Here is a 14,971-nt window from a genome sequence, read left to right as displayed (position 1 = left end):
TAGTACTATATTTTTACGATCAAATATATTTCCTATTTTCACTTATTTCAGGAAAATAAGTTCAGATAAGTTCAGTTAAGTTCAATTAAGTTCAGATAAGATAAGTTCAGGAAAAATAAGGGTTGGCCAAGTACAATTTATAACTAAAATAAATTTTGATAAGTTCTAATAAGTTCAAATAAGATAAGTTCAGGAAAAATAAGTGGAAATCAGGTGAATAGAAAGCAGCCTAAGGTTGCGTTCTTTTCACCTGATTTTCACCTATTTTTTCTGAAGTTATCTTATCTGAACTTAACTAAATTTATCTGAACTTATCTTAACTTACCCGAAATAAGTGAAAATAAGGTGAACAGAACAAGGCCTAAATTCGGAATAATTTAATTAGTCAAATCACGTTTTGTGGTATTTGTTAAATTCGGAATTAACTGACGATTTTGAAAATTAAATAATTCCTTTGGAGTCTTCTTCCTCTCTTGCTCTTTCCTTTCCATTTCACGCTTCTTCTTCATATCAGCTTCAATTGCATCACGGTTCTTCATATCAGCTTCAATTGCATCATAATAATCGGTTTGGTCATATCCATGTGGGTCAAACACATCTTTACTAAAGCATGACCCCTATCTCATCAATATCTTCATACCTGATCAAAACATTGCGCAGGAAATCAGGATTTCGATACTCTTTTCTATTGCGAACCGCTACGTTGAAGCTTATTCCTTGCCTCTTCAATGCAACAGACTTATTTATCTTCTCCTGTAGCTTATCTGAACAATTCTCTTTTGCCGGTACAGGTAGTCGAAGAAATTTTTGTAATCGGTCAAATTCGGTAGACATTGCAACATCATCATCATGCGTATAATCAACAATACTTGGCTTTTCTCTCCTCTGCCGCCGCACATCAGAGTCCGACATAGATGTCTAAGATTGTACTGCCGTGGTCGGCCTCAAATCGCTCCACTTTTGAGTAGAATTAGAGTTTAATCGGGTAGCAATAGGCACACCAACTTCATCAATCGAATCATCGTTTTCCTCTTCTTTCTTTTCGACATCTTCCATGTCTTCGTCGTCGTTGTCTTGGTACAAGTTCAGCAAATTAAAAACTTCTGAATCTTTCTTCTTTGACGCCATTGGAGAAATTTCTAGGGTTTCTGAGGAAATTGAAGTTCAAGAAACAAACTAAGAGTGGTAAAATAAGAGGGTTTAGTGAACTTAGGATTATACAATTTGCAAGACTTCCTAATATTATAATTACGTAACAATTAATGTAGATTTAGGAAACTATATATATATACATGCGACTTTCCTAAACTCACTAAACAATAATATACTTTCCTAATCCCAACAGGTTTTGAAATCAATCACCAATTAACTTGAATAGAACTGTATTTATGTAACACTTTTATCCGAAATAAACTCCATTCTTTAGATTAGTTTCCACATATCCAACATAATTTAGATTATTTCTTCATCAGTTTGTCAAATAAAAAGGCCGGTAAAAAAAATAAAGTTATACCTACATGTCAATGGATGGATGCCACTACGTACTCTTTCAAGTCGTTTACATATTAACACAATAATGTAAGTGCTTATATGTTTGCTAAGTGAATTCGATTAATTAATATTCTTACTACATTATTATCATTTTGACCAAATAACACCATATTATTATTATATGTACAAAAGAAAAAGGGCCAAAGTGCAAAAGATAGAGAGATGCTTACTTTACTAATCCTTTATAATTAGTGCGTAAAAGAATAGAGAAACCATGTTAAATTGTTAAGCTACCACTAATGGGTCCCATAAAAGGCCATTTGCAATTTGCATGAAGTGGGAACTGCAAAAGATTACACAACAAGGTTTGGAAAGACACCTAAAGTTGTTGTGTTTCCAATTGTTTTTTCTTTGTGGAGTAACGATTTACTTTTTTCTTTTTGCCTTTTTTTTATCCCTTTCTTTTAAGTATATAAAATAATTAGCAAAAAGGAAAAATATATACGGAGTTATATAACTGACAATGGTATTCGAAGGAGATTTCAAGATTCAGTTCAAGTTAGTTTGTTGGCCCAACCCAAGGCCCAAGGCATAACGTGGCCCAATATGGAATTATACGCCAAGATATAATATTGTTTTTTTTTTTTTGATGTTAGCACCCGGTTCACCCTTAGGGGCTAATCCGGATTCGGGGCGAGTTCTGGGTGGATAGGTTCCAGTCCCCTCCCAATTGTTGTTGCGGGGGATCGAACACGAGTTCTCCCTACCAAGTTCAGCCCCAATCACCACTGAACCAACAGACAATTGGTCAAGATATAATATTGTGCATGTTGATAAAACTACAGTGTTGAAAAAGCACGGCAATGAATGACAAAATAAGTGAAATGTTGAACGAGGTGTGCAAGCACAACTTAACATTGCTAACACAATTAAATCAGATTGGTTGCTCTTTTGAAGATTATGCTACAAGGCACTACATGTAGCTAGTGGATCTAAATTCTACAATGTCAAGACAAAAGACTAACCTAGTCAAACCAACATTTAATTTTACGCAATATTAATTTCTCTAAGCATTAGATAAATATTTGGATTAGTTTAGCAAACACGTTGTCGCCAAAAATATGAGCAATAAGTTTTGGCCCGTAATAAAACGGCTCTTTTAAAAATAAGGTCAAGTTAGGATATGTTGTATATGTACTCCCTCCATATTTTTTTAAGAGATACACTTGATTGGGCACGGGTCTTAAGAAGAATAAAAGAAGTGGAGTTGGGGTAGATATTTTAATAAGTAAGTACTATGGGGACCATGTCCTTTTGAACAAATGGGGGTGGGGGTGGGGTGTGTTAGTGATCACCTTCTTGGTTGATCACAAACTGAAAGTTGCTAAGCAACTTAACAGTAAATGCAAAGAGAAAGAGAGGAAGAAAGAGAGATAGATTGTTTTCTTATTGAATGAATAAAGATTACAGCATGATTGGCTTTATATACAATGATAGGTGACGTGTTGGAGCCAATCAATGTGCTTCAAATTAACACATCAGCAAGCTCTACCTAACATGCTCTATAACAGAAAAGAAGCTAACAATAGCTCTAACAGAATTCAGTTACACTGAACATTCTAGAAGGCTGATGCAGTTAGTTGTTGCTGCAGTTGTTGCTGCTTGACTTGTGCACGAAACTGCTTGCTGCATTGCTGTAAACTTGTATCAGCATTGAGAGCATGAGTGTGTACACCAACACCAGTGTGTACACCAACACCCCCCCTCAAACTTGGGATGGGTGAAACATGAGTCATACCAAGTTTGGAAGAAAGAGTTCTGTGTTGATGACTAGGGAGAATCTTAGTGAATATGTCAGCTAACTGGTGCTGAGTAGGAAGATAGCTGAGTTGTAACAGACCTTCAAGAACTTTATCCCTTGTAAAGTGGCAATCAACCTCAATATGCTTGGTTCTTTCATGGAAAATAGGGTTAGTGGCAATGTGAAGAGCAGATTGATTGTCACAATTAAGTTGAACAGGTTGTAAACCAGTGACCCCCAATTCCTCTAGAAGTCTTACAATCCAAGAGACTTCACTAGCTGCTTGTGACATAGCTCTATACTCAGCTTCTGAAGAGCTTTTAGATATAGTTGTTTGCTTCTTGGATTTCCAGCTAATAGGAGAATAAGCTTGTTCTTGGAAAGGTCCTGAAGTAAACATTCATTAGTTGTGAATGAAACAGAATAACCATCATCACAACAAAGTTTGGATACTGATATCAAATTGAACTGAAACTCAGGAATATGCAGCACATCTTTAAGTGTAATATTAAGAGCAGATTGATTGTCACAATTAAGTTGAACAGGTTGTAAACCAGTGACCCCCAATTCCTCTAGAAGTCTTACAATCCAAGAGACTTCACTAGCTGCTTGTGACATAGCTCTATACTCAGCTTCTGAAGAGCTTTTAGATATAGTTGTTTGCTTCTTGGATTTCCAGCTAATAGCAGAATAAGCTTGTTCTTGGAAAGGTCCTGAAGTAAACATTCATTAGTTGTGAATGAAACAGAATAACCATCATCACAACAAAGTTTGGATACTGATATCAAATTGAACTGAAACTCAGGAATATGCAGCACATCTTTAAGTGTAATATTTCCACCTAAATGAATGACACCTTTGTGCTTAACTGTTAATTCTGAACCATCAGGAATAGTAATAGTATGCTGAGCATCATTCACAGATTCAAAAGAACTGAATAATGACAGATCTGAACACATATGATCACTAGCACCACTGTCTAAAATCCATTTTTTCTTGAGATTGGAAAATAAACAGAAAGTACCTTTGTGCTGAGAAGTTGTTGCTAATCCAAGTGAGTGAGGATTGGAATTCTCAACTTGATTAGAAACCTGATTATTGTTGAGGTATTGCATCAATTGACTGTATTGATCTTCAGTAAAAGTGGCATGAACCATTCCTGAATTTGTTTCATTCTGATTTTCTTTGTTGAAGTTTTCATCAAGTTGTGCTGCTGCTGCAATCCTCTTTCCTTTATTCTTGAAATCTTTTGGATAGCCATGTAGCTTCCAGCATTTGTCAACGGTATGGTTTTTCATTTTGCAATGATCACAAAAGAGATTATTCCTGGTTGATGTTGTAATCTGAGAGCCAGAATTAGAGCTGTATTGAGGCTTGTAGAACTTGTTGTCAAACCTTTTGACACTAAATGCAGCAGATTCTGTTGTTTGCAATTGATTTCTGATAGTGTGCAACTCTTTCTGCTGCTCTTCTTGGAGTAAGAGTCCATAAGCCTTAGATATTGTAGGTAAGGGATTCATCATGAGAATTGCACTTTTAGGATGCTCATATTTCTGGTTTAATTTCATCAAAAATTGTATCAATCTCTGATTCTGCTGAGTTTTCAGAAGTTGTTGTGTGAGATTACAATTACAACCAGTGCAAACACACGTAGGCAGAGGTTCTAATCCATCCAGTTGGTCCCAAAATAGCTTGATTTTAGTGTAAAAACTAGCAATTCCTTCATCCTCTTCTTGTGTTAACTCACTCAACTGATGCTGTACAGAAAACAATTGAGGACCAGATTCTCTACAAAATCTGTCAGCCAATTCAAGCCAAATTGCTCTTGCTGTTTTGAGATACAAGACACTTCTTGCTATTTTAGGTTCAAGTGAAGCTAACATCCAAGAAATCACCAAATCATTACATCTGCACCATAATCTGTAGTTTGCAGAATTTATTGCTGGCTGATTTAGTGTTCCATCAACAAAACACAATTTGTTTCTTGCAGATAAAGCTATCATCATAGATCGTTTCCAATCATTGAAAAACTGTCCCTCAAATTCAATATTCACCAATTTTGTAGCATTTAGATCACTGTTGCTCAGATAGTAAACAGAACTAGGATTCTGGGATTGATCTGTTTGATCAGGCATTCTTGATTGATCTTTTTAAGTGTTTTGCTGATTGAATATGCAAAGAAGAACGGATTATAGCAGGATCTGAGTCACTGCTCTGATACCATGTTAGTGATCACCTTCTTGGTTGATCACAAACTGAAAGTTGCTAAGCAACTTAACAGTAAATGCAAAGAGAAAGAGAGGAAGAAAGAGAGATAGATTGTTTTCTTATTGAATGAATAAAGATTACAGCATGATTGGCTTTATATACAATGATAGGTGACGTGTTGGAGCCAATCAATGTGCTTCAAATTAACACATCAGCAAGCTCTAACTAACATGCTCTATAACAGAAACAGAAGCTAACAATAGCTCTAACAGAATTCAGTTACACTGAACATTCTAGAAGGCTGATGCAGTTAGTTGTTGCTGCAGTTGTTGCTGCTTGACTTGTGCACGAAACTGCTTGCTGCATTGCTGTAAACTTGTATCAGCATTGAGAGCATGAGTGTGTACACCAACACCAGTGTGTACACCAACAGGGTGGGTGTAGTAGTAATTTTTTTTTTTTTAATTGGATGGTGGGCCAAAAGGTGTAGTAGATATATTATTTAATTAGGTGGTGGGGTTGATAAGTTACCAAAAATGGCAAGTGTATCTCTTAAAAAAATACGGCCGGAAAAGGCAAGTGTATCTCTTAAAAAAATACGGAGGGAGTATAGTGTAAAAGTCAAAAAAAAAATAGACGAAGTGAATAAAGTTACTCCCTGCGTTTCTAAATACGTATCATGTTTCTAAAAATAGCGTTACCTTATAAGTATCATGTTTCTATTTTTGAACACCCACTTTTGCCACATTTTCATACACTTTTTTCACTTTTCCATAAATCATAATTACTTCTTCTTACACATTTTACACTTTTCCAACTTTTCAATCCACACATCCACTTTTATTTGTACTTTATCAATAAACAATTATCTACTTTATCTTTTCCCCAAAAAAACACACTCTCCGTCATTGTTTTTCTTACACACTTCTCATTTTTCTTAATATCCGCGTATTCATCCAAATAGAACACATTATTATTTTAAAACAAAAGGAGTACTGTAATAATTCAAGTCCGTGTTTGGACAAATTACTGTAATTTGGAGTATGATTTAGGTCCGTGTTCGGACAAGTCCGTGTTTGGACAAATACTTGATACCACCAAAAGTCCAAAACCATGCTTCTGAGAACAATTTATGTTCTTCCAATCAGTTTGACTTTTGCCATTTGTATTTGTCTACTTTAGCTGTTCTTTGTTCTACTTTGTACACTTTCTGATTCTGACAATTCTCAAGTCTTAATTCGCCTTGTACAATACTCTATGTAGTACGTAATACTGTGCATATTACACTATTACACCCTGAAATGTTAGTCCAATTTTTTTCAATCCGTTTCTTTGAGTTTGGCACATACCATTTATATTATGTGACAATTACATTTATTATTTTATCCTTTCATGTTCTATAATTTAAAATAGTAAAAAAGCAAAACAACCAACTCACTTGATTTTCTTTTGCCTATTTATCAATATGAGTTGTTGAATACTCTGTATGAAAGAGGGTAGTTTGATAAAGTCAATGAGAAAAGTTTACTAAAACAAAAAAGATGCAACTGAAAAGAAACATTTCATAATAAAAATGTTGGAATTAAAAGAGAACGAAGGAGTTTTATACTCCGTACTTGTATTTAAACAATAAAAAAGACCCAAAATTTTCACATTAGCTAGACCGTCAATGTTCATTTTAGAGAACCCTTTCGGGTTTCTTGTAGATGTATTATTACCTCCATGATTTTCTAAACTCTGGTAATCTGTTAACTTTTTAATTACTTGCTCCAAGCTTGCATAAAAAATTAAAAATTAAAAAGATTTTTTTTTTTTTAATCAATGTTGTTCCAGTTCCAAACCACCCATCAAATAGTCTAAACCAATCTCACGGGCCTTCAATTGTAATTGTCTTTCATGGATAAGAATTCATGGTCTCATCAAGGGACCCCATGTTTTTATTGCTGCACCAACAATATTATGAATTTCAAAATTTTAAATTTATTGAAATTTACAAACTGTTTTTTAATTTGTTTCAGCGTAAAAAAAAAATAATTGAAGTTGTTTACCAACCAATGACACTACGCAATATATGCAATTGTAGTTTATAAAATTTCAAAGCGGGCATTTATTTATAGGACATAGACATCTTCTTTTTAAAATTTAAAATTTTGTAAATTTTTCTTGTGATTTTTGAAATTGAAATCCACGTACTATAGTCAACTTGGTTATTCTAAAGTCATCCCGAGTAAAAAATATTTCTTATTATATTTTCAATTGATACGTGTAATTATTTTCGGCAACTTTTGTGTAAAACTGCCTTACTGAAAAGAGCATTTTGATTGTTTAACTAATTGGTTTCATTGACTAACAATTGGTTATAGTGCTTAACTAATTACTTTCATTGCTTAACTAATTGGTTGTAGTGATTAACTAATTAGTTATAGTGCTTAAGTAATTGATTTCATTGTTTAACTTATATGACACCAAGGTGGTCTTTTGTGTAAGACCGCCTTATATAAAAGTTTGTAAATTACTTTAATATGTGAAATAAGAAAGTTTTTTACAATTAGTAAAAATTGACATCGGAATCACAAACTAACATCAAATTTACAATATATTTTTTAAACTTTCAAAAGTAAACAAAAAAAAATACTAATAAAAGGTTGTCAATAAAAATTTAAAGCATTTTTCTAAATTGGAAATAATGTAGGATTTCATGTCAAAATCATACGTCGATAAAGGTTCGATACTGCTAATGTTCACCTGTAGCTTCTTATAGCTAACCTTAATGGTTTACTCTTATTACATCTATTAGCTAACACAACAACTAGTTTTGCCGAACATGCCCTTACACATGGAAAGGTTTTTTTTGATGGCCTACCTGGACAATTTCTTATCTTAAACTCCATGACATACCCAAGTGTAGTGTATCCTACATTTGTTGGACAACCTATTGTTGAGATCATTTTTTACATGATGTTAATGAAATAATTCGTGTCTTCGTTTAATTTAAGTAGGTCTTGTATAAGACAATCTACCAAATTTCTCAGGTCATATACATTATAGTTAGATTTTCAATCGGATCCTATCAAATTCATTTGGTTAATAAGTTTATATTTATTCTGGTGAAGTGAACGCCCCCTAATTCTCAAATTCGTCGAATTTGCCGAAAAAACCCTGGAATTCAGTAATGGGCTAATGGGAAAAGAAGTTAATGAATAGGAGAAGACCCAAAGTCGATTCTAAATATAGACCAAAAAACAAAGCACCAAACGGGGTCACCACTCACCACTTCACAAAAACAAATCGTTGTTTAGCCCGCTGATCTCGCTGTATTCCTCTGCTCAAACCTCTGCGCACTTCTTCTTCTTCTTCTGCCTACATTCAATTCCTCTCCACTGTATTTTTTTTTTTTTCTCCCTCCACATTCCGCAATTGCCGCAATTTTCCAATTTTTAATACTCCCTTTAATTAACACTACAATAGTTAGTGAAACAAGTCCAAAGTAATCAACAACGCCACATCACCAAAATCACTATCAATCTATCATTGCTTCTCCATATATATATATTCTCTCTCATCACACACTCACACCCCCCTTAATTTCCACATTCCTTTTACTAATTTCACCCCCATTTATACTTCTTTTTGAAATTAAAAAAAAAACTAAAATTCTGCGATCTGGGTTTTCTTCAATGATCCCAAGAAAACTTGGGTCCTTGTGATTTTTAATTTTTTTTATATATTTTGTTAATTAGGAAATAAATATGGGGTGTGTGAGTTCTAAAGGAGGTGTGTCAGTGACGCCGGCGGCGGACTACTCCGGTGTATTCAGGGACAATGTGGTCGTGGTGGGGGGTTCGGGTCGAAGTAAGGTGGGCCCGACTGATTCCGAAAATAGGAAGAAGGGTGGAGGTGAGTCGGGTCGAGTTAGCTCAACGTGTGGGAGCGAGTCGGTCAGTTTCAGGTTGGGGAATTTGCAGAAGTATGTGGAGGGTGAGCAGGTGGCGGCTGGTTGGCCGGCGTGGCTTAGTGCGGTTGCCGGTGAGGCTATTCATGGTTGGTTGCCCCTCCGTGTTGATGCTTTTGAGAAATTAGAGAAGGTGAATTAACAATTTTTTAGAAACTTTTTTTAATTTGGATATAATTCATTTTGAATTTTAATGAGTTTTTTCTACAGAAATAAGCAGTGAATTTTGGAATTTCAGTGTTTTCAGAATTTTGGCAATGATGTATACGTGATTTGATCTCGCGCCTTTGGTACCACCCCCAATATTTTATCCAAGGGGGTTTGCCATTTGAATGTTCAAAATATTTTGAGATATGCAAAATGTGAAAATGGGTTTTTGAACTTTTGATTCTGTGTATTTTTGGAAAATTGAGCTGGGATTTGACCAAGAGAAGAAAATTACAGCTAAATTTAGTGGTTTTGGATTTGTGTTTTTATTTTATTTTGTTTCCTTTTTTAGTTTTTGATATCTCATGAATATTTGTTCTTTAGTGTTCTATGCTTAATTTGATACCAGTACATGTGAGGATCACTGACTTGGTTTGATAAAGAATGTAATCTGTCAATTTCATGTTATTTTCTGTCTTTTATTGGGTGGTTGAGGATAAAATTGGTAGCTTGTCCAGACACTAAGTTTTCTCTGGGGCCAAATTTCGTTAGTGTTTGTTTCAGAATGCTAGATTTTTATCAGTCTAATGTTTCTTGTTTTCTACTTTTCTTTGATCTCAAGAACCCAAAAGGTTGGCCGGATTCCGGATTCCGGCACAAGGAAGCTTTAAAATGGTTTTTGGATTAGTATGCCTTAGAAATGAGTGTGTGCTTCATTTCAACTATTTGTTTTATCTTGTATGAACACTTGTTACTGTTGTTAAACCTGTGTTGCTCTGTAGTCTTATTTGTGTTTTTTCTTCTAATTGTTACTTAGATTGGCCAAGGTACATACAGTAGCGTTTTTCGTGCTCGTGACATTGAAACTGGGAAGATAGTTGCTATGAAGAAGGTCCGGTTCGACAATTTTGAGCCAGAGAGTGTTAGGTTTATGGCTCGAGAGATTTTGATTCTTCGGAGGCTTGATCATCCTAATATTATAAAGTTGGAAGGAATTGTCACATCCAAATTATCATGTAGCATATACCTTGTCTTTGAGTACATGGAACATGATCTTGCAGGGCTAGTGTCTTGCCCTGATATCAAGTTTACGGAGGCACAGGTGTGTTTTCAGTTCGAATTCCTGATTCATTACTGCATTTTAATGGTCTGCCGTCTGCATTGTTGTATAGAACAATGTAGGAGAACAATGCTGCTTCTATTTTTGTCTGTGGTGTCTTTCTATTCATTTTCAAGGGCTCATCCAATTATTATTTATCTAAGGTTTCCTTAATCTATGCAGGTTAAGTGCTATATGAAGCAGCTTTTATCAGGAATTGAGCACTGCCATTCGCGAGGAATAATGCATCGTGACATTAAAGGGTCAAATCTTCTGGTAAATAATGAAGGAATTTTGAAGGTGGCTGATTTCGGTTTGGCAAACTTCTGCAGTAACAAACACAGGCAACCATTAACAAGCCGTGTTGTAACTCTGTGGTATCGTCCTCCTGAACTTCTACTGGGGGCAACAGATTATGGACCGTCTGTTGATCTCTGGAGTGTTGGTTGTGTATTTGCAGAAGTTCTTCTTGGAAAGCCTCTCCTTCAAGGGAGAACCGAGGTGATTATACTTTTTCCGAGCTCATGATATTCCACTACCCAATTTCATCATTTTTTAAGAAGTGAATTTTTTGAGCAAAGTTGTCTTGATGAACAGGTAGAACAACTGCACAAAATCTTCAAACTATGTGGTTCCCCACCCGACGAGTACTGGAAGAAATCTAAACTTCCTCATGCCACACTTTTTAAGCCACAACAGCGTTACGAGAGTTCTCTAATGGTGACCTGTAAAGATATACCCGAAACTGCAGTTGACCTTATTGAAACTTTACTCTCCGTGGACCCATACAAGCGTGGAAATGCTTCTTCTGCTCTATGTTCTGAGGTATTAGACGAGTACTTAGTTTGATTCCAATTCATCCCTGAATATCTTGCATTATTTTTCTTCATAGTATAGTTTAATGTTTATGACAACGTCACTCAAATCCCTTCTAATCTTGGATACTTTTTGGTCTCATTTTCAGTATTTCAGCAGTAAACCCTATGCGTGTGATCCATCAACTTTGCCAGTATACCCACCTAACAAAGAAATTGATGCAAAAGGTCGTGATGACGCTAGAAGGTAATGCTTTCTTCTTTCACCCTTTGATAAGGAACTAGACAGTATTCTTAGCTACCATAGACCTTGTTTGGGATTCAATAAATGTATGTTTCAACCAAAAATATTTTTGATCAGTATAAATCACTTTACTATGTTAGAATATCAGGTTTTAATATTAAAATCATTTCATATGCATCTGTCAAAGAAACATTACATATGCAACATAGTATTGACTATTGAGTGTATGCTCTGTATATGATAAAGGTAGTTGTCTGCTGACTTTTTCAGCTAGATTGTTGAACTTCATTTCCTGTTGATTATATACATGCTTGGATATTTTGGAGCTTTTCTGTATACATGACTGTTTGATTTGATATTAATTTGCAGGAAGAGAGTTGGTGGAAGAGGGCGTGGGAATGAAACAGGGCGAAAGACAACAAAGAAACCGAGTGGCATCCGTAAACTTGCCCCTGCTGAGGTATCTCTAACTGATTGTCTGTCCATTCCCGTTATAAACACAATAATAAAATACTGAGTGTTCCTAACTGCTGTATTTTTCATTATGCAGGACTTGCCATTGCCATCTCAAGTTCAAGATCCACAGAGAGTTAAAATCAATGGAAGCATAGCACTCTTTCAACCAGAAGAAGATATTAAAGGTAGGGAACCACCAAAACCATCTTTTGACCGGCGAGAAGAGACATCCCATTTGAAGAACGCTTCTCAAGGAGATGTGCCGTATTCAGGCCCGCTGCAGGTTTCAGCGTCAAGTGGTTTTGCATGGGCCAAAAACCGAAGAGACGATGTATTTGTTAGATCACACCGACGGACTAGTTCAAAACTTAGCTTTAATGGTTTAGAGACTTATTTAACATCAACTGATAGAAATAATTCTGAGTTAAAGAAGAATGAAAATGGGGATGTTTCTCTTGGAGCTCGTGCCTTTTCTAGAGGGCAGGATTATTATGAGGCTCTGAAGCATACAGTAAGGAGACAATGGAGCCACTTTGATCGTCCTGACTCTTTTGATGCCTCGGATGAGTACCATTCACAGGAATTATCTTTAGCACTTTATCAGAAGGAGATGGGAACAAAGAGAATCCACATGGTTAGTTCATATTATCAGAGCTGATCATGTATTAACTTCAACATAATTATAGGATAATCCGTTCAAATCATGTCACTTTTGCATCTCTCTTAGCTATAGCTATGTCATACCTATTTGTAAACTTGATATTTTTATGACAGCACACGGATTATCGAACTTAATATAAGCAATGTTGATGTCTAAATTGAAAGCAAGCACAGGATTGTTTTTAATGTTAATGTGTTACTTTCAAATTTGCTAAACATCAGTAACTTACTGATGTCTTGAATTTGGGTTTCAGGATAAAGAAGACAAAGTTGAGTTTTCAGGACCATTGTTATCTCAATCATACCGTGTTGATGAACTTTTAGAGAGACATGAACGTCAGATCCGCCAAGCAGTTAGAAGATCATGGTTTCAAAGAGGTAACAAATTGTTCCAAATGATGTGACCCCTCTTCTTCTTAATTTAGACCTAATAACCATATTTTGTTCTGTTAACATTCGCGGAGTACTAGTTTTGTCTTAAGTATTCACTTTTCCATACAAAGTCTTAGTGCATTGTATGTTTTCTAATCAAGTCCTAAATTACCAACAACTCAATATTCTAAGCTACAATTCTTTTGATCTTTTCATTTTGTTCTCTAAAACATTAGTTTGTCTTTTCGCCTTTTCAAGGTTATTGAACTTGTAGGTCCACATATATATGATTTTCTAGTGAACATGATAAACAATGTTTGCTGAAACTCAGAAAGTCTCCGGAAATAAATACAATTATTTCAGCACTTGATTGACCAAATTGGTTCTACTACTACACTATCATTTCAGCACTTGATTGACCTAAATAGGTTCAACAACTACACTAATGTAACTCCACTATCAAAGTTGATGGTGTACAACTGCAAAATCTATGATTGTCATTGCAAAAATGAAACCTGTTATCTGAATATCTGATTGATACAGATGTAAAATACTAAATGATGCCTGATGCATTACAAATTGATTTCCCATCATGAATTCACGACAAAAACATATGAATTATGAAGTACTCTGTATTGCATATTATTTGATGGAGTCATTTGGATTAGATTTGTTCATGTTACTTGATTCTGCACCCTGCAGGAAAAAAGCAAGGCAAATGAGTGGAAAAACCATCGAACCAAAGATTCAAATTTTGGCTCAGTGCTGACACAAACCAGCCGGAAATTCAAGAAAGTGTAAAGTAAACCTGATGTTGCGTTTACCACTTAAGTGATCAACCGAAGATTGTTGCTCTTCAAATCCAATCTCCGTGTTTCCTGTGCTTAGAAAAGAAGTAGTAGAAGCCATAGCAGGAGAGATTCAACCAAAGCGGCCATTGAAAATCTGTTCGAGTTTTCAGTAGAACTTCACAGAAGCTGGTGGTTAGTTCAATTCACTTCCCTACAGAATTATTGTCACCCCAATGTACATATTAATGACCTAATGGGGTTTATATCTTCAAGGAATTATATTGTAAATGATAATTAATATCCCATAATATGTCTACCTTTTGCTTCTTTTTTGTCCAAATATTCTTTAAACAACTTTAGTTTTCCCCCTAGTTTAGGTAAAAAATAAAAGAAAATATCCCCTTGAATTAGCTGTAATAGGGTCAAACTTGTCTTAACTTTGCCCCTACAAAAGGAAAAGCAGAAAAGAAAAGGTAAAGATTATTAATTATTGAAGACAGAAAAAAGGAAAGTTTGATGATTGCTGTTGAGTAACGATGTTATGCCGAAGTGGGTTGCTTTCATATGCAAATTTAGAGGATTGGAGGAAGCATAACATATCTTATTTTGGGCCGATTGATATGAATTGTTGCGTTAACAGACATCATCATGCTTTGGTAGGTTGAATTGGTTGGGTGGTGGTCCCTCTACTCATTTTCTAACCAAAAAAATGGTGTGCTTCATGTTGTATGGGCTTCTCCCGTTTTTCTGAGTTACACTCACTTGTATTTTACGCGGTCTTTAGTAGTATAGTTAGACTGTTTATGTCTTAAATTGTGTATAAGTAAATATACTATGAAGTTGATATTTTAAAAATACATAACGATACGAATGTAATAAGAACTCACGTGATAATCCTTACGGAATATATCGTATGATTTTGATGTCAACAACAT

At 35.1% G+C, this 14,971-nt stretch overlaps 1 protein-coding gene and 1 pseudogene across 1 annotated transcript; one reads left to right on the top strand and one right to left on the bottom strand.

Annotated features, from left to right (window-relative positions):
- Positions 1–99: 99 nt before the first annotated feature.
- LOC110799073 (uncharacterized) lies at positions 100–1,369 on the bottom strand (annotated as a pseudogene).
- A 7,379-nt stretch (positions 1,370–8,748) lies between these two features.
- On the top strand, positions 8,749–14,364 carry LOC110799790 (protein IMPAIRED IN BABA-INDUCED STERILITY 1). The gene is made up of 9 exons (XM_022005065.2): positions 8,749–9,585; positions 10,417–10,701; positions 10,882–11,199; positions 11,296–11,523; positions 11,663–11,760; positions 12,127–12,217; positions 12,308–12,847; positions 13,128–13,251; positions 13,948–14,364. Exons 1-9 carry the CDS (start codon positions 9,250–9,252, stop codon positions 13,965–13,967), a joined length of 2,040 nt encoding a protein of 679 aa, XP_021860757.1. The 5' UTR covers positions 8,749–9,249; the 3' UTR covers positions 13,968–14,364.
- The last annotated feature ends 607 nt before the right edge of the window (positions 14,365–14,971 follow it).

The sequence above is a fragment of the Spinacia oleracea genome, chromosome 5 (assembly GCF_020520425.1).
Source record: "Spinacia oleracea cultivar Varoflay chromosome 5, BTI_SOV_V1, whole genome shotgun sequence".
NCBI classification, from domain to species: domain Eukaryota; kingdom Viridiplantae; phylum Streptophyta; class Magnoliopsida; order Caryophyllales; family Amaranthaceae; genus Spinacia; species Spinacia oleracea.
Note: the sequence above shows the minus strand (reverse complement) of the source record. Positions and strands in the feature narration are given on the sequence as shown.